This window comes from Triplophysa dalaica, chromosome 21, assembly GCF_015846415.1.
Source record: "Triplophysa dalaica isolate WHDGS20190420 chromosome 21, ASM1584641v1, whole genome shotgun sequence".
Lineage (NCBI taxonomy): Eukaryota > Metazoa > Chordata > Actinopteri > Cypriniformes > Nemacheilidae > Triplophysa > Triplophysa dalaica.
This window is the reverse complement of record NC_079562.1, coordinates 5,983,179-6,000,774: the sequence shown is the minus strand read 5'-3', so window position 1 is coordinate 6,000,774 and position 17,596 is coordinate 5,983,179. Positions and strand designations below refer to the sequence as shown.

Sequence of the window (17,596 nt, the reverse complement as noted above, 5' to 3'; positions counted from 1 at the left end):
TCTCGTTTAGCATTAAAAATTATTTTGAAAAATGTAATTGGAAAGTTAATGTAGTCGAATTTGTTATTTTATAAAATATTAAATCTACCCCGAGTCATCGCTGTGTCTTCACAACCAAACTTGGCCCCATTGACTCCTGCAGTATAGACAAAAACATTTCTTAAAATATCTTCTTTTGGATTCACATAAAAAAGAGTCATATACAGGATTTTAACGACATGGGTGAATAAATAATGACAAGTTTTATTCATTTTTTGGTCACTAGTGTGGCCTCTAAATGTGTAGCGGTTATTTGGAGGAGCGCCGTTAGGTGGCAGCACTTCCTCTTGCTCAGCAGCATCAGTATGTTGTTTCCTTTGCTTTAGCTGTCAGCGACAAAACAGCTACACTTGTCTACATTGAAGGGTTTATTGTACTCACATATTTGGCGTTTAAGTATTAAACATGGAGGAATATCATCCTGGAGACGAGGTAAGTGTTCTAGGAACTGAGTCGCCTGCTATTATCTGTCTTTTTTCACATTTACTGCTGTTTAATGCTAGCAAGGCTAACCGCTTTATCTCGATTGAAAAAACAGCCTTACTAACGTTACGTCATTCTTTATCTGTAGATATTTTTGCGAGTTTAACATTTTACATAATCACCTAAAACGGCATCATGATATCTATTATACATTTTTTTTATGAAAAATATATCTCTGGGTGTGGTCAGTTGATATCATCTACTACCCAAAGCTAACTATTAAATATTAACATGTATTTTAATGTCTTTCTTATAAGCCTTTTGATGTTTGTCGTAGCATATATTTACAAAATGTAGATTTCTGTCTTAATATAATGTGGGTAGTTGACAAATAAACCGTACCATGTGTCCTATTGGGTGACAACATTTTTCTTTAAAACAAAAAATTTACTCACTTAATAGTATATCATTATATATTATTTATGATATAAAGTAGCAGTTAAGAGATTTATCTTCATTGTTAGTTTTGTTCTAAATTAACCTATGTATGTCACACACTAGGACATGTGTGGTTCATTTGTCAACTACCCATTGTTTATCGTTATGGTAGTCTTATCTTTCAAATGCCCTTTTCTCATTTTAGGTGTCTTTCAATCCAGATGATGCAAGTAATGTTATTAAAGAGGTAATGTTGACTACAAAACTTATCATGCTAATCACATATAACCATTTGTTTATTGATCACACTGAATGAGGTGCTTTGTTGTTACAGAGTCTTGTGTCTAACTCGTGCCTATAGAATGATTCAAGCCTATTTCTTGTGTGTAACCCTGTGTGTTTTTGTGTTTATTGAACAGTGCATTGAGGGTATCATTGGGGGTGTGGACTACAGCCAGAACAAAGTGAACCAGTGGACGGCCAGCATAGTCGAACACTCTCTCACTCAGTTAGTTAAACAGGGGAAACCTTTCAAGTTCATAGGTACGGGCTTTACAATTTAAGTTAAATAGATATTCAACTTAATTTTGTTTGATACACATTCAGGTATATTGGGACATTGGCATTGAGATTACAGTAAAAAACTGTGCCAATATAACTGGATTTGTTTCATCAGATGCGCCCGCCTTGACTGCCGGTAACTTCAGGTCTGTGTTTGTTTAGTTGTCCTGCTAGTATCTATTAATGTCACTTATTTATATTTAGTTTTATTTATGTTTATATTAATCTATATTGTTATATTATTGTATAATATTTTTTTTAAATAAACAATTTGTTGAATTTTGTTGTATGATAATTTTAATAAATAAACTATTTGTTGAATGAGTCCTGTAGTTTAGTTGCATTTAAAGACACTGAATGGTACATTCACATCTAGCAGTTGAGCTTGGTATCGAAGTCTAAATTCAAGAGATTGGAGAGGCAAGTTTAACCAAGTAACGGTTTCTTTTGCTTGTTAGCAGAAATAATATACCACAGGCACTCTATTATTCACGAATGTGTACCGGAAGTTATGGGCAGTCCACGAACGTGCGCAGTAATGTTTGTTTAAGTTGTTGCTTCTGAACTGTTTATATATAATTTATTGATTATTTGCAAACTACCGAAAGATTTCAGCTAAACTTTTTTAATTCATATATTTTAGTCAACTGTGCTGTGATGCAGAAAAGCGGCGCAGGTCTTCACACAGCCAACTCTTGTTACTGGGACACTACTACTGACGGTAAAGCTTTGTGTTGTTTATAACCCTGCTCTGAGCTTTAAAAGTGTTAACACTGGCAGACAAAAGGCTAGACATGCCAAACCATGCAAAGAAACTGTATTTATTTATTACACTTAAATATATATGATTACTGTATGAGCTATTTGTTTTGTTAGAGTTCTTTCTGGCACTCCAAATGTATTAGTTCATGTTTGTTTTTCATTATAACATTAAAATGAACAGATGTGCTTCTAGTTACATTGTGTTTTCATTTTCACAGGAAGCTGCACGGTTAGGTGGGAGAACCGTACCATGTACTGTGTTGTCAGTGTGTTTGCTGTGGCTATTGTCCTATAAGCAGGAACCAGGTCTAAGACATGAACACATACACAGATGGGCCAAATCATTTTCACTAAGATCTCATCCTGAAGTCTGTTTTGAAGCCACCTGCTGCAAGGGACCTAAACCAACTTCTGTTTTTGCTTTAATTCAAAGTTGAAATTGTATTACTTGCGCTTACTTGCTATCATGCAAACATTTTACCTGTAGTTGCTGTTTTACTTTTACTTACTTGTAACATGCACCTTTGCTCTGTCTAAAATGAATTGAAAATATGTTGTTGCTTAATTATTAAAATTGACTTGGATTTAATAATTCAGTGTAGAGAATATATGAGGATGGTTTAGTCCTGGTTAAAACAAATAAGCACATCAGAAATTATATTTAAACTCCACAACATCCAGGGGAAATTCACAAACAATGCGAACGTGCCACATCGCATCAAACTACACGATTTATAGGAACTGAAAGTATTTTCCTATTTTAAAAAAATTAAAATGATTACTTAAATTGGTATGAGTACAGATATGAAATAGAAGGCATCAATGCATGTAGTTTTTTGAGGCACATACACAAAAAATATTTATAAATACCATGCAGAATTTTGGTTGAAAAATTTTAGCAGCAACTTTATAATTGTTTCTCCTTTTAATAAACCTATTGTTTTGCATTGTTTCAAGGACATTTTTTTCCGTAAAAAATAAATGTCTTAAAAAGTTTCTGTAGTATTTTAGGTTTATTAAACTTCAAATTGAGAAAGAGGAAGAAGATTTGGAAAGCAGGGAACTTTCACATCTTGTAAAACTACGCAAAATTGCACAGGCTCTTTTGTGTAGTAAATATACATCCTATTTCCTCATCATGCCCACAATAATGCTGTTGTTAGACCAACATATTGAAAACTCGACTTCCAATAACCAGAGGAAAATATTACAAAATTACAATAACTGTAAAATGTGTTAATAGGTATCCATGGGTTTTAGACTGTATTCATAAAAACAGCTAATGAAGCAAATCAGAAGTTTTCTTTGTTGAATATAAACTCAGTTCCAGATTCAGTGTGTGTAAAGCATTGCTTCCCCAAAGCTTCGGCCAAAGCAGCAGGACCACATAAAAACACTCCTACTTTTGAACTAAAAAAAAAGAATATACAGTATCAATGCACAAAAATGCTTTGAAAGTCTACTATATTGCCAAACTTCAGTACATACCCTGGATGTTGAGTAGCGATGGTGCTGAATTCATTGTCCCAGTTGGGTTTACCATATCGAGTCTTCTGCTTAAGACCAGTAATGGGGTCATCTTCCGCCTGATACTGAACTCTAAAATGGGCAGCCTTCATTTCAAAGACATGAAAAGGATTTTAATCAACATTAGAGTGTCTCTCGTGTCATGGCTCAAGGCCGTACGGTCTTGTGTTTTCTCACCTCAGTGTCTCTCCAGCGCGTTAGATAAATATTGTAACTTAGGAAATCACTCATGTCTTTTTCCGTCATCTGTTTTTCTAGACTTTGCAGCAAGTCCGTAAACCACTCAAACGCTTGGGTCTCTCTACACAACCAGTAGAAATATATCTGCGGAGATCAAAACATTACATTGGAAAGCCTTATAAATCATGGCTTCAGAAATGGGATTCTTTTATCAGCTTCAATCACCTTTTTGGTGAAGACATTTTGGTTCTTTTGGACGTGCTTGTACCACACAGACTTCAAAACGGAAGCGAAAGGTGTCACTCCAATCCCAGCGCCGACCAACATCACAACCTCATATTGAAAAACATCTTCACTGGCCGTCCCGAACGGTCCGTCCACACCCACCCTGCACATAGACAAAAACAATCCACTGTTATGTCTGCTTTCCTTTTATAGCATTACAGTACCATTTACATTCTTTGTATGCATTTGGGAGACATTTTTATTCAAAGTAACTTTGATGTGAAGACAAAAGGAAACCTATTTTTCATTACTGAAGGAACTAGATTTTAAAGTTGGAAATCATTTTGGAGAACACCCGACAAAATTTCGCAAATGTTGAAAGAGATTAATTTCCTCCTCTCAAACTGAAAGCTGTGTTCACCTTTATTTGTCTCTGCACAGTTCTCGTTTTTATGAAAGCGACTGTATTTCCACATCCACTTTTCTGTAATGTAGTTTCACATTTTGCAAGTTTGCAAATAACACACAAGGCATACTATATCTTTTAAAACCAATCTACTATCTATTTACCTTGGTAATGTCCAGGCATCCAGAACTGTAGTTTTGTCACCTCCACAGGCTGTGTAAAGGGCTTGCGTCCAGTCCCCTACGATTCGGACGTGCACGCTGAAGTGGTCCTCCTCAGGGGCAGAGGTCAGGGTGAAGGGATGCCACTCCAGATGGGAGATAGATGGGCACTTGAGGAATACATACTGACCGACCTCCATTTTAAAGCCCTTCTTTTTCATCTGCAGCTCAAGGGTTTTGGATGGGTGCATCACTACCTGCAAAGAAGGAAATTGGTTGCAAACATAAATGGTCAGAGATCAATAGTTCTTTCAATAGAGTGAAACGTTATTGATTCACTAACCTTAGTAATAACCACTTTCTGCTGTGAGCGGTAAAACCGCACCAGTCTCTCACAGACGTACAGAAACATGGGGCCGACCACCCACTTCCATGTCTGAAAGTAAATGTACATGTTTATGTGTTGCTATCACAAAGTTAATGATGGGTATGAAATGTATTTAACATGACATTAGGGTTTACCATTGGAGGGTTTCCAGCAAAGTCTGGTTCAGGGCAATGGGTGCCATTTTTACCCCAGGTCTCAAAGTAACTCTCACATTGTTTTGGATCGTGCGCCTCTAAGCTCTCTGGAGTCTGACCTCGCACAATGCGCCTACACACACATGCACAAACAACATTACCACATACAGAACATTTTGCACAATGGTTCCCTTCCGGATTTTGTATTAGTCTTTAAAAGGATAGTTTACCAACAATGAAATGTTTTTCTTCATTTATTTACCCTCATTTCATTCCAAACATGTTTGACTTTCTTTCTTTCGCAGAACACAAAAGAAGATATTTTGAAGAACGTTGTTAGTCAAGCAACACTGGTCCCCATTGACTTCCATTGTATGGACACAAAACCACATTTCTCAAAATATATTTTGTGTTCCACAAAAGAAAGAGTCATATACAATATAAATGCTATTAATGCTATTTGAATTTTCCCATCATAAAGGGATAACAGGATAATCTGAAAGATACAGATTTAGTTTTCTTTGTGTCATTGTTATTTAGACTTTAGAATAGATCCTCACCCAACTCCATGTAGCACCAGACCAATGAAAAAGACAATAAACAGGTGGTGGGTGAACCAGAACACCTCGAAGTATGACCGTCTGATGACCTCCATGGAGGAAGTGATGATGAGAATGAGTGCCAACGTGATGACCACCCCTGTCAGTCCTGCTATTGTTGTGAACATCACTATTGTTGGGTTCTGGAAAAGATAGATAAAAATTCCAATGGTACATCACTCACATTTTGGCAAAAGTAACCTTTAATAAAATCTAATGACAATGTTTAAATGATTTGGGTAGATGGAGTGTAGTGGTCAATCAGAGGTGGTTTTGAGTCCAACTTCTCTTTTATTACTGTAACTTAAAAGTCCAAGATTGCTGGACTAAGTTCTTCTAAATCTGTTGATTTCCAAATAGCTGTCATAAATACAGAGGCATGTTGACTGTGTTTCAGCATGACACATTATTTTTGTTATGATCGATTTGGCTTCTCTTCCTCAATATGCTATTTCTGGCCGCTGTCCAGAGGGTTTATCATAGCAATGCCATGGCTACAGAATTTTCAAAATGATGTGATCACCACATTAGCAGTATCATGACGCTTAGGCTATGTGTATCTGTGGGTGGAGGTGGGAGGTAGCCAACGGCCTAAACTGAGAGGCTGCAATGAGAATGTGTTTTGTGTAATGCCTGGCTTCCCCTGCTTTGCATAACAGTAACTTTAGCTAACACCAAATCTGTCACTGAGCATGAGATTTGTTTTAGAAAATCTTGCAAAAACATTTTCTTGTGAATGTAGATCATTTTTAATCATACAGTAGCATAGTCATTGTAGATTGGAAGGTTTAATGTAAAAAAGCAGCACAAACTCACCGTCTCATTGGATCTGATGGGGTTCAGAAAAGATTTGTTGTCGTTGTTGCCAATTTGAGATAAAACGTAAGGCAGAAAGCTGCTATTGACCATAAGCTGGGAATCCATGAATCGCTCAAAGTTAAACAAGTGAGCTATGATGTGGACCGCTGAGAATATTAAAGAAATGAACAGTAAAATATATTATGTTAATCATACACAAATTAATATACTGTATGTATAATTTGATATTATATAGAATAAACTTTATTTTTATGAGAAACATTATTAATGAGAAATGTTAAGATACTAAAGTGTGTTTCCTACCTGTGTGGAAAGCAATCATGTAGGCCACGAGTTTGTGAAAAGTGAGGTTTCTGTCTAGCTGACGGGCAGCAGTGCGGCTACAACACTGTAAACAGACACAGTTAATAAAAATATTTACTATACTTTATTGAATTTACGTTATAGTCCAGATCATTGCTCTGATGATTTTGTCCGACCTGTATTGATCCTCGTAGGAATGACAGCAGGTTTCTGCAGACAGGTAGCAGGATAAGCATGCAGTTAAAGTTCAAACATGCAGCTGGAGCTCTGGCCCACGACAGGGCATGCTGGGATTGAAAAAGGCAGAAAGAGATAGACAAGGAGAAAGACTGAGTATCATTTCCTATTTTAGGTTCTAACACTTGAACGACAAATGCACTGATGCGTAAACATCAGAAGTGCTACGACATTAAATGTAACAATTGATCTGTGCACCTGAACATAAGAGTTAAAATGCAACATACACAAATAAAATAATATTTAAAATTAGATATAGGGTGTATTTTATTGATTTAATTTGATTTACATTGTTAGTAATGTTATTATTATATTTACAAATGTTTTAAATATATACTGATTTAGACACAACAGGTGACAATTATATTTAAAAAGTCAATGACATTATAATTTGACACTTACCCCAAGGATAACCCTTGTGTAGTAGAATCTGTCAATCAAAAATGCCATGTAAAAATGCACAAAGAGAAACACATTGATGCCGAGCCATACCAGCTGAAACAGAAAAGATGGTAAAGTTTTTCAAACCCTTTCAAAAGCCTTTTGAAACTCAGTCATAAAATGTGAAAATCTATAAACTAAAAGAAAATATGTATATTCATTAATCTTTACAAATAAACAGATTAGCAAATTTTAACAGCTTACAATGACAAAAATAGATAGTCCTTCATTTGCAGCAAAATTTCCCATGTTTTTTGGTAGCGAGTGAGAGAGGGAGTGGTGGAGACAGAGTTCAAAGAAGCCACTGGACAAAAGTGTTCTGGTATATTAAGCAATGAAGGATGCCAGGAAATGTCACTCACAAATGTGAGCCCATCACAAAGTATCCAGTCAAGTTCCTCACCCGAAAGGGGCGTGTCATGTGACCTCAACTCTCACTTCTCTTTCTGTCTCTTTCTACACATATATTTGTTCTGTAGTTTGCTGTGTTTGAAAAAGTCCATTTTTTATAGTCATTCCCTATTAAATCTATAACTGCAAGTGATGATATATGATCAATGAAATAAAACTGACCACCCACACAGAAGACGGGAAATATAGGCTACATAAGTAGTCTCTAATGCAAAAATAAAAGGAAGCAACTTTCCGTTCTTTCCATAAATAAAATATCATTCTCATTTATTTCGTTAGGTGTTTTGCTGACAGATGCAAATACAGTATTAAAAGCAGTGATGTTCTGAATACAGTGCTTGCAAATTGAATAAACTCAAGCCATTTAAATCCCCACAAGGGGGCAGTAATAATACAAACCACTTTTTTCCTCTGTGGCAAAAATGTTTATGATTAATGTGCCAAAAAAATGCCTTCAGATGAGAGAAAAAAGTAAACGAGTACAAAATAGTAAACAAACAAAAAACACATGTACAGTGTTATGAAGACAATCCTCCCATCACATTTTCAAAGCGTTCTCACGCTAATGTTAGTTTGTGGTATACAACACTCTTGTACAACAATTAGCTGTTACAAAAACTACAAGATAGCATTAAAAATAAACCTTACACATCACACAATGCCCTGATGATGGAAAAAACAAGTACAAAAGCTCGCAATGTACACAAATACAAACTTTGAATGTGCTTTTACATAGAAACCAGAAATTGCAACGATAATAACGCATATGCTGAACAAAGGAGCGAACCCCCGTGTCACATGACAAAATCAGCTATTTAATTTAGTAAAGATTTTCACATGCACTTTTATAGATCATGCTGGCTTGATTGCCTTGTGAACCAAACAGGAGAGAATTCCTTTCACCCCCTAATATGTACAAAAGTTGCCTTTCACATTCCACTATCAAGACATAAGGCATGAAAGCAATTTCATTGGCTTTTGATCCCTTTTGAACCTTATGGGTGCACTTCATGACAATGTGCTTAAGCTTCAAACTCAGACGCACAAACTCTGGTTGAAGTCCCCTTTGGTAACACAGGGTTGCTCGTCTCCATCTTTCGTTTGTGGCTCTGACAAGGGCTTGGTCCTCATGGAGCCCGATTGGAAGCCCTGTGCCGGGCTAGATGAGAACAACTGCCTGCAAGGGTGACAGAACTGGTAAAAAAGCAACATGAAGAAGACGGCCATGGCGTATCCCAACATCAGCAGGACTTCCAATACCGGAGCATCCACCCATTGATAAAACTCAGTTCGGTGGGTGTACCACATCAAGGTCAACCCGGCGTTCTCCACAAACCGTAGGGAGTAATAGACCGCCACCCGCCTCCACGCCTGGCCCTTATCGATAAGATCAGTGTCGTCTAGTCTGAGCTGCACAGCGGACCAGCAGAACACATTAATTCCCGCATACATGAAGGTGAGCATGCAGAGTACAATGGTGGTCCCGACACGGGTCAACGTCTTCTCTATGTTCTCTGGAAACGGAGAGCGGCTGCTCCAGAAGAGAACCCAGGGGTGCAGAAAGAACAAGATGAAGTTGGACAACACCACCGGAAGAATCCACACTTTCAGCACGGAGCTGAAGAGGACCAGCACAGCCACGCGTGTTGCGATCTCAAACCCTCGCCACAGGAACACGCACAGGTACGCCAACGGGCTGACGGAAACTTCATAATCGTCGTAGCGTATTTTGATAGCTAGAATGTTGCAGCGAAGGGCTCCGTACACGATGGACAGAAGTGAAATTACCATCAATGTACCTGGCAGAGAAAAAAAAGAGATTTATTTTTGCTTCTTATAATTAGGAAAAAGATGACAAAAAATTATTATTTTGTATATTTAGCTGTGAAAAAAGAGAGACAATTTCAAACCTATTTTTTTTACTATTTTATAGTTATTTGTAAAGGTCAAATTATAATTTTTCTTTCATTCTACGAACTACTAACAATATTTCTGCCAAATTTCAAATAAAAAATAATGTTTCTATTTGCGTTTATTGGCAGAAAATGAAAACATGGAGAAACTGGTCAAAATAACAGAAAAGATGCTCTGTACTATTTCAAATACAAATAAAACAAGTTAATAATTAACCTTAAGCAGTACACCAGTATTAGTATTAGTGTATTTTTTGAGAAACATCTCCAACCAAATTGATACTGAACAGACCCGTATGAAACATAAAATGTGAAGATTTCCATATATTAATGCCATGTGCTTATATTTTTATATTTGAAAAGCAACAATTTCTTGTTGTAATTCAATATTTTGCAATACTGCAATATATTGACAATATATTTGTATATTTAAAATATAACAATAAATTATTCTATCTATTAAAAACTAATACATTAGAAAATATATTTTTTGGACATACTGGGAAGCATAATAATAACCTAAAAAAGTCATTTTGGCTCAAAGCAACTAAACAAAACATTTATATAATTTCCTATATTGTTTATTGTCGTTGTTAAGCAATATTACAATAAAAATACAGACACCTAAGGCCTAAACCTGCCGGCACTTAATAAGGGCTCTGTCAGAGCTTCATATGATACAGAGTCATGCTTTCACTGCTCTATGCCTCATGGGTAATGGGGGTCACAGTGATTCACTGTCCATTATGATCTTCCATCTCCAATACTGCTTTCAAGGACAGACCAGAAGGCTGTGGACGACTACAAATCTGTTAGGCAGTATTGGGTCTGTCATTCATGTCGGGTTAGTATTCAATCTAGTGTGACAGTTGCTAAGGTATGAGTGGGATATTTCATACCATATGGCTAATAGATTTTAAAAAATTATTAAACCAAATAACAGCTTGCAAAACCACATGGCTCCTCATGATTACATTGTACAGTGGGGTCCAAATGTCTGAGGCCACTTGTAATTTTTTTTTTTCTAATTCATTCAAAAACAATATTGCACGTTATGTCATCTAACTAAAAAACTAAAAAAGATTTGTCTTTAATAAAAGTATTTTTCCTCAATGACAACTGACATGGACTGCGCAGGTCTGAGTAAACATGATCTATTTTATCCATCATTGTTATCCCAGCATGACCGGATAATGATCAGAAAGCATTTGCCTGCTTCAATGGCAGGAAGGAAATCTGTCCTTTATGAAGTTCACAATTTTGCTTATGTTTAATAAGTGAGCTAAAACTGGTGCTGGATCTAACATATTTATACTATTTTTAGTGTATTTTTACAATATTTTTCTGGCTTTCCATGTGTTCACTCTTATACAAGAGGGGGGGGGCGCGTTTGATATATTGTATGTTCATATACAAGAAAGTACTCTCATGGGAACCATCTACATTTTGTGAAAATAATCAAAAATAGCAGCGGGGAAGGAGTTGAAAAAGATCTTTGCAAGTTTAAAATTGTGTCTGTCAGTTGTTGGAGTCTACACCGTCTTTAACTTCTCGTAACGACTCTATTTATTTCAGCTGATATTCTCTGAAACAAAGTGTGCATCCTCGAGATAAGAAGAGGAAATAGATAGTACACAAGAAGCAGGCATAGGCGCTAGCATGTAATTAATCATATGTGTAGAATCTATCTGTGACGAGGGGTTGTTAAATTTAGAGAGGTGACTCTGGATGGCTGCTTCTTGTTTACAGAGAAGGTTGATATCATTCTATACAGGAAACGGACAGTTTCTAAATTTAACAATTACATATAAGTAGTTCTAATGTGGAACATATGCCAAATACTGTGTACAAACCATATTTTACAGAGCAAATACAAGATATACAGTGTGTAATTTTTTGGAGGATCTGACAGAAATGCCATATTTAACTATGTCTTCTGAGATGTATAAAGACCTTACATAATGAAGCGTTGTGTTTTTATTACCTTAGAACAAGCTATTTCTATCTACATACACTGCGGGTTCCCTTTGTCTTGTGTCAGTTGCCGTAGTGGTTCGAGAGGGAGGGGGAGAGGTGGAGTGAGCCATTAGTTGCAATTCGTTATCTCACCACTAGATGCAACTAAATTCTCCACATTGCACCTTCAAAACTACTGCATAAAAATCAATCGTTTTCAACATTCTCACATTTACTGTTTCAAAGATATGATGGAGAATTGTCTAAAATTACATCAAGATTTACAACAAGAACATTCATTAACTCATAAATTCATTAACAGTAATCCTCAAAAGCACATAGACTCACCATTACTCCACTTTAAAAAATGTACAGATTGACTCCAGATTAAGAAAAACAAAAAAACAAACCGGAATAAGAAAAGTCTTTTTTGTGTGTTCTACAAACTCTATTGTTCATTTGAACAGCATTTTTTGCTTAATCTGAAACTTGTAACAGTCCAACGTGATGACTTTAAAAGGTGTCGTGTAATTCAAATACAGTATGGCAGTAAACTTAAACTCTCTCTTAAAGCCTTTATTACACCCACCCTGTCTCCTGCAGCACTCTATTTTAAGTGTTTTAGTATGTTCTTGATATACTGTTCAGTGTCTGAGTGTGTTATTCTCCCTTTCACTCACCTCTACCAATAGACACTCCTTTCTGCAGCACACAGATATATAGCTGCAGAGTTAGCTGGGGTGCAGAGCCCAGGAAGGCCTGTATGACAGAGGTTCTGGCAAAGGCCGCTCTATGGGTGACTAGCTTCCCCTCTGCCTGGCCAACTTCTTGTTCCACCTCCTCAGCCTGTCCATCTCTGGGCATCTGCTTCTTTCGGGTAATGGTGACATACGGCTCCTCCACCTTTCCAGCACTGCCATAGATACAGAAAGCGTCCAGACACCTAGAGGAACAACATATTTGGTTTTAAGAAATTAATGGTCTGGAAATATAAAAAACAGAAAATTGTAGATTAAGGTGCTGATTGGTCAATATGATGTTGCAAGTGTGCTATAATAAAGAACATATTTCTGCCTTTCCAAAGCCATAAAAATAGGTTTATGGTCTCCTGGTTCTTCCTTCCATCTTCCACATTACACTTTCACTACATTATTTCGAATTAACACATGCCAAAAAATTGCATTTGGTTTCAGAGCTCACCAGCAAAGTTCTAGATTATACAGAGGACGGGTCTGTAAAGCCTCAGGGGGCAATCTGTCTCATTCATTTAAAATGCAGATGCTAGAACTCAATAGGCAGGTGATTGATGCCAAGCGTTGAGTAAGATTTTTCTTTGTCAAACCTTGACATTGAACATTAAGGGTGCATGAGTCTAACAGCCCTTCACCATAATATAATGGAGTTCATTAAGAGGGGCCAAGGGATCTTTCACAGATGATTCCTGGTGAAATTAATACATGACTCACACTGGAGTATAACAGCTTTATGTGACTGACATGCACCAGGTCACGTTGCCAAATTGTCCAAACAGAGAACGCAATATCGATACATCAATTGTTCACACGGTCAATGCAAAACCATTCGATTTTAAATGGCTCACTGGGAGGCCTTGACCGAAATAAAAGCTGTCAATAACACCAGCAACTATTGCAAATTATTTGAGCACACAGTCTGTGCATAACGGATTACGGCAAAGTGTGATCAAAACAAACGCACTCTGCTTGTGCGTTTGGAGTGAAACGCCCATCTCAACCACTCGATGCGTAATTACGCAGATCCTAAATGAAACCCCGCCGATTCCAGAGCAGTCCGTGGCACACAAACCGATGGTCAACCATATCATTTACAGGAAAACGAAACGAGGAGACCCCCAGACTGCGGACAGTGGGCTAGATTTAATTGTTTCATATAAAAAACATACTATCGGTGTACGTACAAATAATACGATCAGTTATTAATGGACATGCTTCGTGGTTTTGACCAGGTGAGTGTAAATAATTCCGATCCTTATTATGCACATCGTAGTATGTACAGTCGTATACGATTTGGGGTAATGGACCCTAACGCAGTTAATAAACTGCAGTAATAAACCGGCTACTTACCGGATTATTGGCCCCAGTTGTAAAATGTGAAGAAGAAGCACTAGAGGTCTGTCTCTGCTCAGGTCTCTGTGAATAAAGATCAGAGTGAGCTGCACCAGCACGGATGGCACAAGCGTGAATAGAAGCGTGAAACACTGCCAAATCTTATCACCAGCTGAGCGATAAGTGGTGCTAAGATAGAGAGCAGCCGTTATCTCGGCTGTAAACAAAGAGACCGACACAAGGACAGAGCTGGGCAATCTCATCCTCACTCATCCATGTTGCTTTTCTGATCCTCAATATCGTGTGAATGCATTTTGAAGTACAGGGATCGCATCGAGCACCAGTCGCAGTCTGACAGCTGTATTACGTGTCTGACCACGAGGGGGCGCCGTCAGATCAATTATTCACACACATTAGTGCCATAAATAACATTCTTTAGTGGCATCATATCAAAAGCATGCTTGGAGAATAATCAAAAATGATGTTTATATTATTAACAAGAAATTATTAAAATAAAATTGGAATAGACTCCCCAGCCAGGTTCGGGATTCAGACACATTCGAGCAGTTGACTAAAAAACTACACTAAAAACTCATCTCTATAATATATCTTAAATTTCACCTAACTTCACTCATAACACTGTTAACTCACCGTAAGGATTATATGGCGCAATAGCTTGTCGGAACCGAACACACACACATCCATTATAATGTGTCACTTTCTTACACTTTCTGTGATCGGCCGCTAAGATAATATCAATTTTCTTCAAAATATCTTTCTACATACATGTATTTCTACATTTATTCAGATTTGTAACAAATCGTAGGTGAGTAAATGATGACAGAATTTTCATTTTGGGTGAACTATCCCTTTAAAGGGACTCGGGAATGCTAATTCTCTTCCGGGTTTGTAGGTGTACAATCAGGCCTGCTACGTCACTTTCTTTTTTATTTCAAACTCTCTCGTTAGATGTTTTTATTTTGTGATTTTAATGATTTTACCTGAGCTGTGCTGTATATTATGGGATTAGCTAGTATGATCAATTTTTTTTTTACTTTTTTATTTAATAATTTGAAGATTACAATAATCAATAAACACAGAGAAAGAAAAAAAGAAATACATTCTGCAAACATGATCAATAATGAGAGTGCTGCTCGTCAATGACGTAGATGATGTCAATTAATATTGCTAATTTTTAAAGTTGTCTAATTTATGTTGTTTGTTTATTACAAGGTAAATACAACGGTAGGTTATTATATTGATAATTTGGCCCAGTTTCACAGACAAGTCTTAGTTTATGCCTTAGTAAAATTAGGATATTGAAGTCGCTTTTATTAAAACGCAGATACAAATGTTACAAGTGCTCTTGAGACAAAACAATGGCAATGACGTATTTTAACCTATGTCAGGACAAACTTTCATTTCAGTCTGGGACTCTTAACCCTTGTCTGTGAAACCGGGCAATAGAGTACTATAACGATAATGTAATTTGTGTTTATGTTTCACTAACATTGACAAACATTTCGTTTTTTTATATTTTTTGATGATTTAATCACCGATCATGTAAAACCCAACCGAGTTATACCATTAGGGTGTGCCATAATCACAGATTAAAGCATTGCAATGCAAAATAGTGATTGACACTCATATGTAGCCTACTGTAGTCTGTTTGTATAGTGACCTGGATAATATTTCATCCAAACAAGTGAACATTTCATACCGGTCAAATTGTTAACACGGTGTTCTCCTTTACCAGTGTTACAGAATTGTGTAATTCTTAAAAAAGTCCTGATGAACCAGAGGACACACTATAATTAAACATGCTAAAACCATTCAGTGATAAGAAATTAAGATGCATTTACAGCCAACAGCACATGGCCACTTAATGTCTGAGACACAGTATTGATTCCTTCAGTCTTATCGATTTGTAAGTGTTGCCATGTGTGTTTCTGTGTTTTTGGAGTACTGTAGGATCCCGTTTCTATGCAATATCAGTTCTCTAATCACTGATTTCTTTAACGATTGCAGACCCCGATTCCACTCTGCTCTGCTACATTCCACCTGGCTCTGAGAACGTGATAAGTACTGGCACTTGCACAAGAGTGAGAGGATGAAAACAAAAGGACCATCGCACACACAGACACATACATATTTAGATTTACAGGACAGAGAGAGTATGTGTTAAGCAAAATAGAAAACTATAGGTACATCATTTTTTGTTTTTCTAAGTATTAAAGTTTTTTTACATCTTAAATCTGCCTCTGGGCCTGTGGAATTGTGCGGATGGCTCTGACATATTTGCTGAGTTCAGACGACCCAAATTGGAGTCCCAGCTCGTGGTCCTTTCCTGATATGATTACAGGTAAAATGCACCAAAATAAATATTAAAACGCATACATTTGAGGGTGTTGACAGAATCTTTTTTGGGGAAATTGGGTATTGATTAGCTGTCTCAAATGAATCCATGCAGACTGTGTCAGCCTAAAATGACTGTGACAAAATCACTTCCTCATAGAATTCCAAATGGTGAATTCAGACAGTGCATTAACTTGAGCAGCATGTAATAAAACTCAGCGGTAATCCAGTTGAAGCTGAGTTCTCGACACAAGTACTGAGATAAATTAAAAGCTGTCAGACCAAATCAGTGAGTGATTCTTCTTGTGAGATTGAGTCTGTGTCATTACATTAACCCCACAGTGTTCAGGTGTTTGACTTAAAGTGAGAGGCTGTAAACTGTAATTAATTTTTCAGTTAAAACCTTATAATTTTCTCTCATTTTTTAAATTAATTTGCTAATGGCCTGACACGCAATACATATATGTCATCTGTCAATCCTGCACGCTTGTGGTATAAAATTATTTTCTCTATTAAACCACATTTTCCCTTTTTTTTTTTTACAAGTGTTCAGCGAACATGCAGGAACTTAAACTGTGAGTGGGTGTATTTTCTCATCCACCTTTGATCTATAAACCAACCTTTTAAGAAAACTTTTTTAAGTTTTGACCTTTCATCACAATGGCAACTCTTAACCATGGCTTTAAAAAATCTTTCATCTAGCATCATTTATTGTATGATACCACTTTTGCAGAAAGATTTCCATGAAAAGCAAATGATGCTGAATCAACTTTAAATTGCATTGGTTAAAGCACAGATGAAAAAAATAAGGAAACAACGGAATGTATGCTTTTAACATTTTCTCCTATCTAGAATAAAGCTTCTTGGTCTAACATTTCCCATGTAATTTGTAACTCAACTTGCAGTTTCTGAATTTGTGCATCCAATTTAACATATTACTGTGAACCTATCAACGGTAACAGTAATGTAGGGATCTAAAATGCTTAATTTTGTTTTCGCATATGACGTCCATTTAGCAAGCAGTTGAAGTAAGTTTTACTGTACTTTGAAGTTGAATTATCATTTTGTGCATTTTTGTCGTTTTAACATGCCCACGATTCTATTATACCATAGTCTGTTTGAATACTTGATTCTGATTGGCTGGAAGGTGTGCATTACGTGAATAAGGGATAATCCATGGCTAGCAGTGCATTAAAGGACCAAGAACCAGTGTGGTTGCCCCCACGAAGTACAG

General features: G+C 36.7%; 3 protein-coding genes across 3 annotated transcripts; 1 reads left to right on the top strand and 2 right to left on the bottom strand.

The window, feature by feature from the left end:
- Positions 1-317: 317 nt before the first annotated feature.
- Positions 318-3,175, top strand: dynlt3 (dynein light chain Tctex-type 3). The gene is made up of 5 exons (XM_056734977.1): positions 318-471; positions 1,106-1,147; positions 1,320-1,443; positions 2,105-2,182; positions 2,442-3,175. Exons 1-5 carry the CDS (start codon positions 445-447, stop codon positions 2,516-2,518), a joined length of 348 nt encoding a protein of 115 aa, XP_056590955.1. The 5' UTR covers positions 318-444; the 3' UTR covers positions 2,519-3,175.
- A 42-nt stretch (positions 3,176-3,217) lies between these two features.
- LOC130410356 (cytochrome b-245 heavy chain) lies at positions 3,218-8,177 on the bottom strand. The gene is made up of 13 exons (XM_056734975.1): positions 7,848-8,177; positions 7,605-7,697; positions 7,142-7,252; positions 6,966-7,050; positions 6,660-6,808; positions 5,805-5,986; positions 5,245-5,377; positions 5,066-5,158; positions 4,726-4,979; positions 4,156-4,318; positions 3,928-4,074; positions 3,712-3,836; positions 3,218-3,633 (listed from the first exon to the last, which is right to left on the bottom strand). The coding sequence occupies exons 1-13, from the start codon at positions 7,890-7,892 to the stop codon at positions 3,516-3,518; spliced, it is 1,698 nt and encodes a 565-aa protein (XP_056590953.1). The 5' UTR covers positions 7,893-8,177; the 3' UTR covers positions 3,218-3,515.
- Positions 8,178-8,304: 127 nt separating this feature from the next.
- On the bottom strand, positions 8,305-14,339 carry xk (X-linked Kx blood group (McLeod syndrome)). The gene is made up of 3 exons (XM_056734976.1): positions 14,026-14,339; positions 12,604-12,866; positions 8,305-9,853 (listed from the first exon to the last, which is right to left on the bottom strand). Exons 1-3 carry the CDS (start codon positions 14,268-14,270, stop codon positions 9,090-9,092), a joined length of 1,272 nt encoding a protein of 423 aa, XP_056590954.1. The 5' UTR covers positions 14,271-14,339; the 3' UTR covers positions 8,305-9,089.
- Between the last annotated feature and the right edge of the window lie 3,257 nt (positions 14,340-17,596).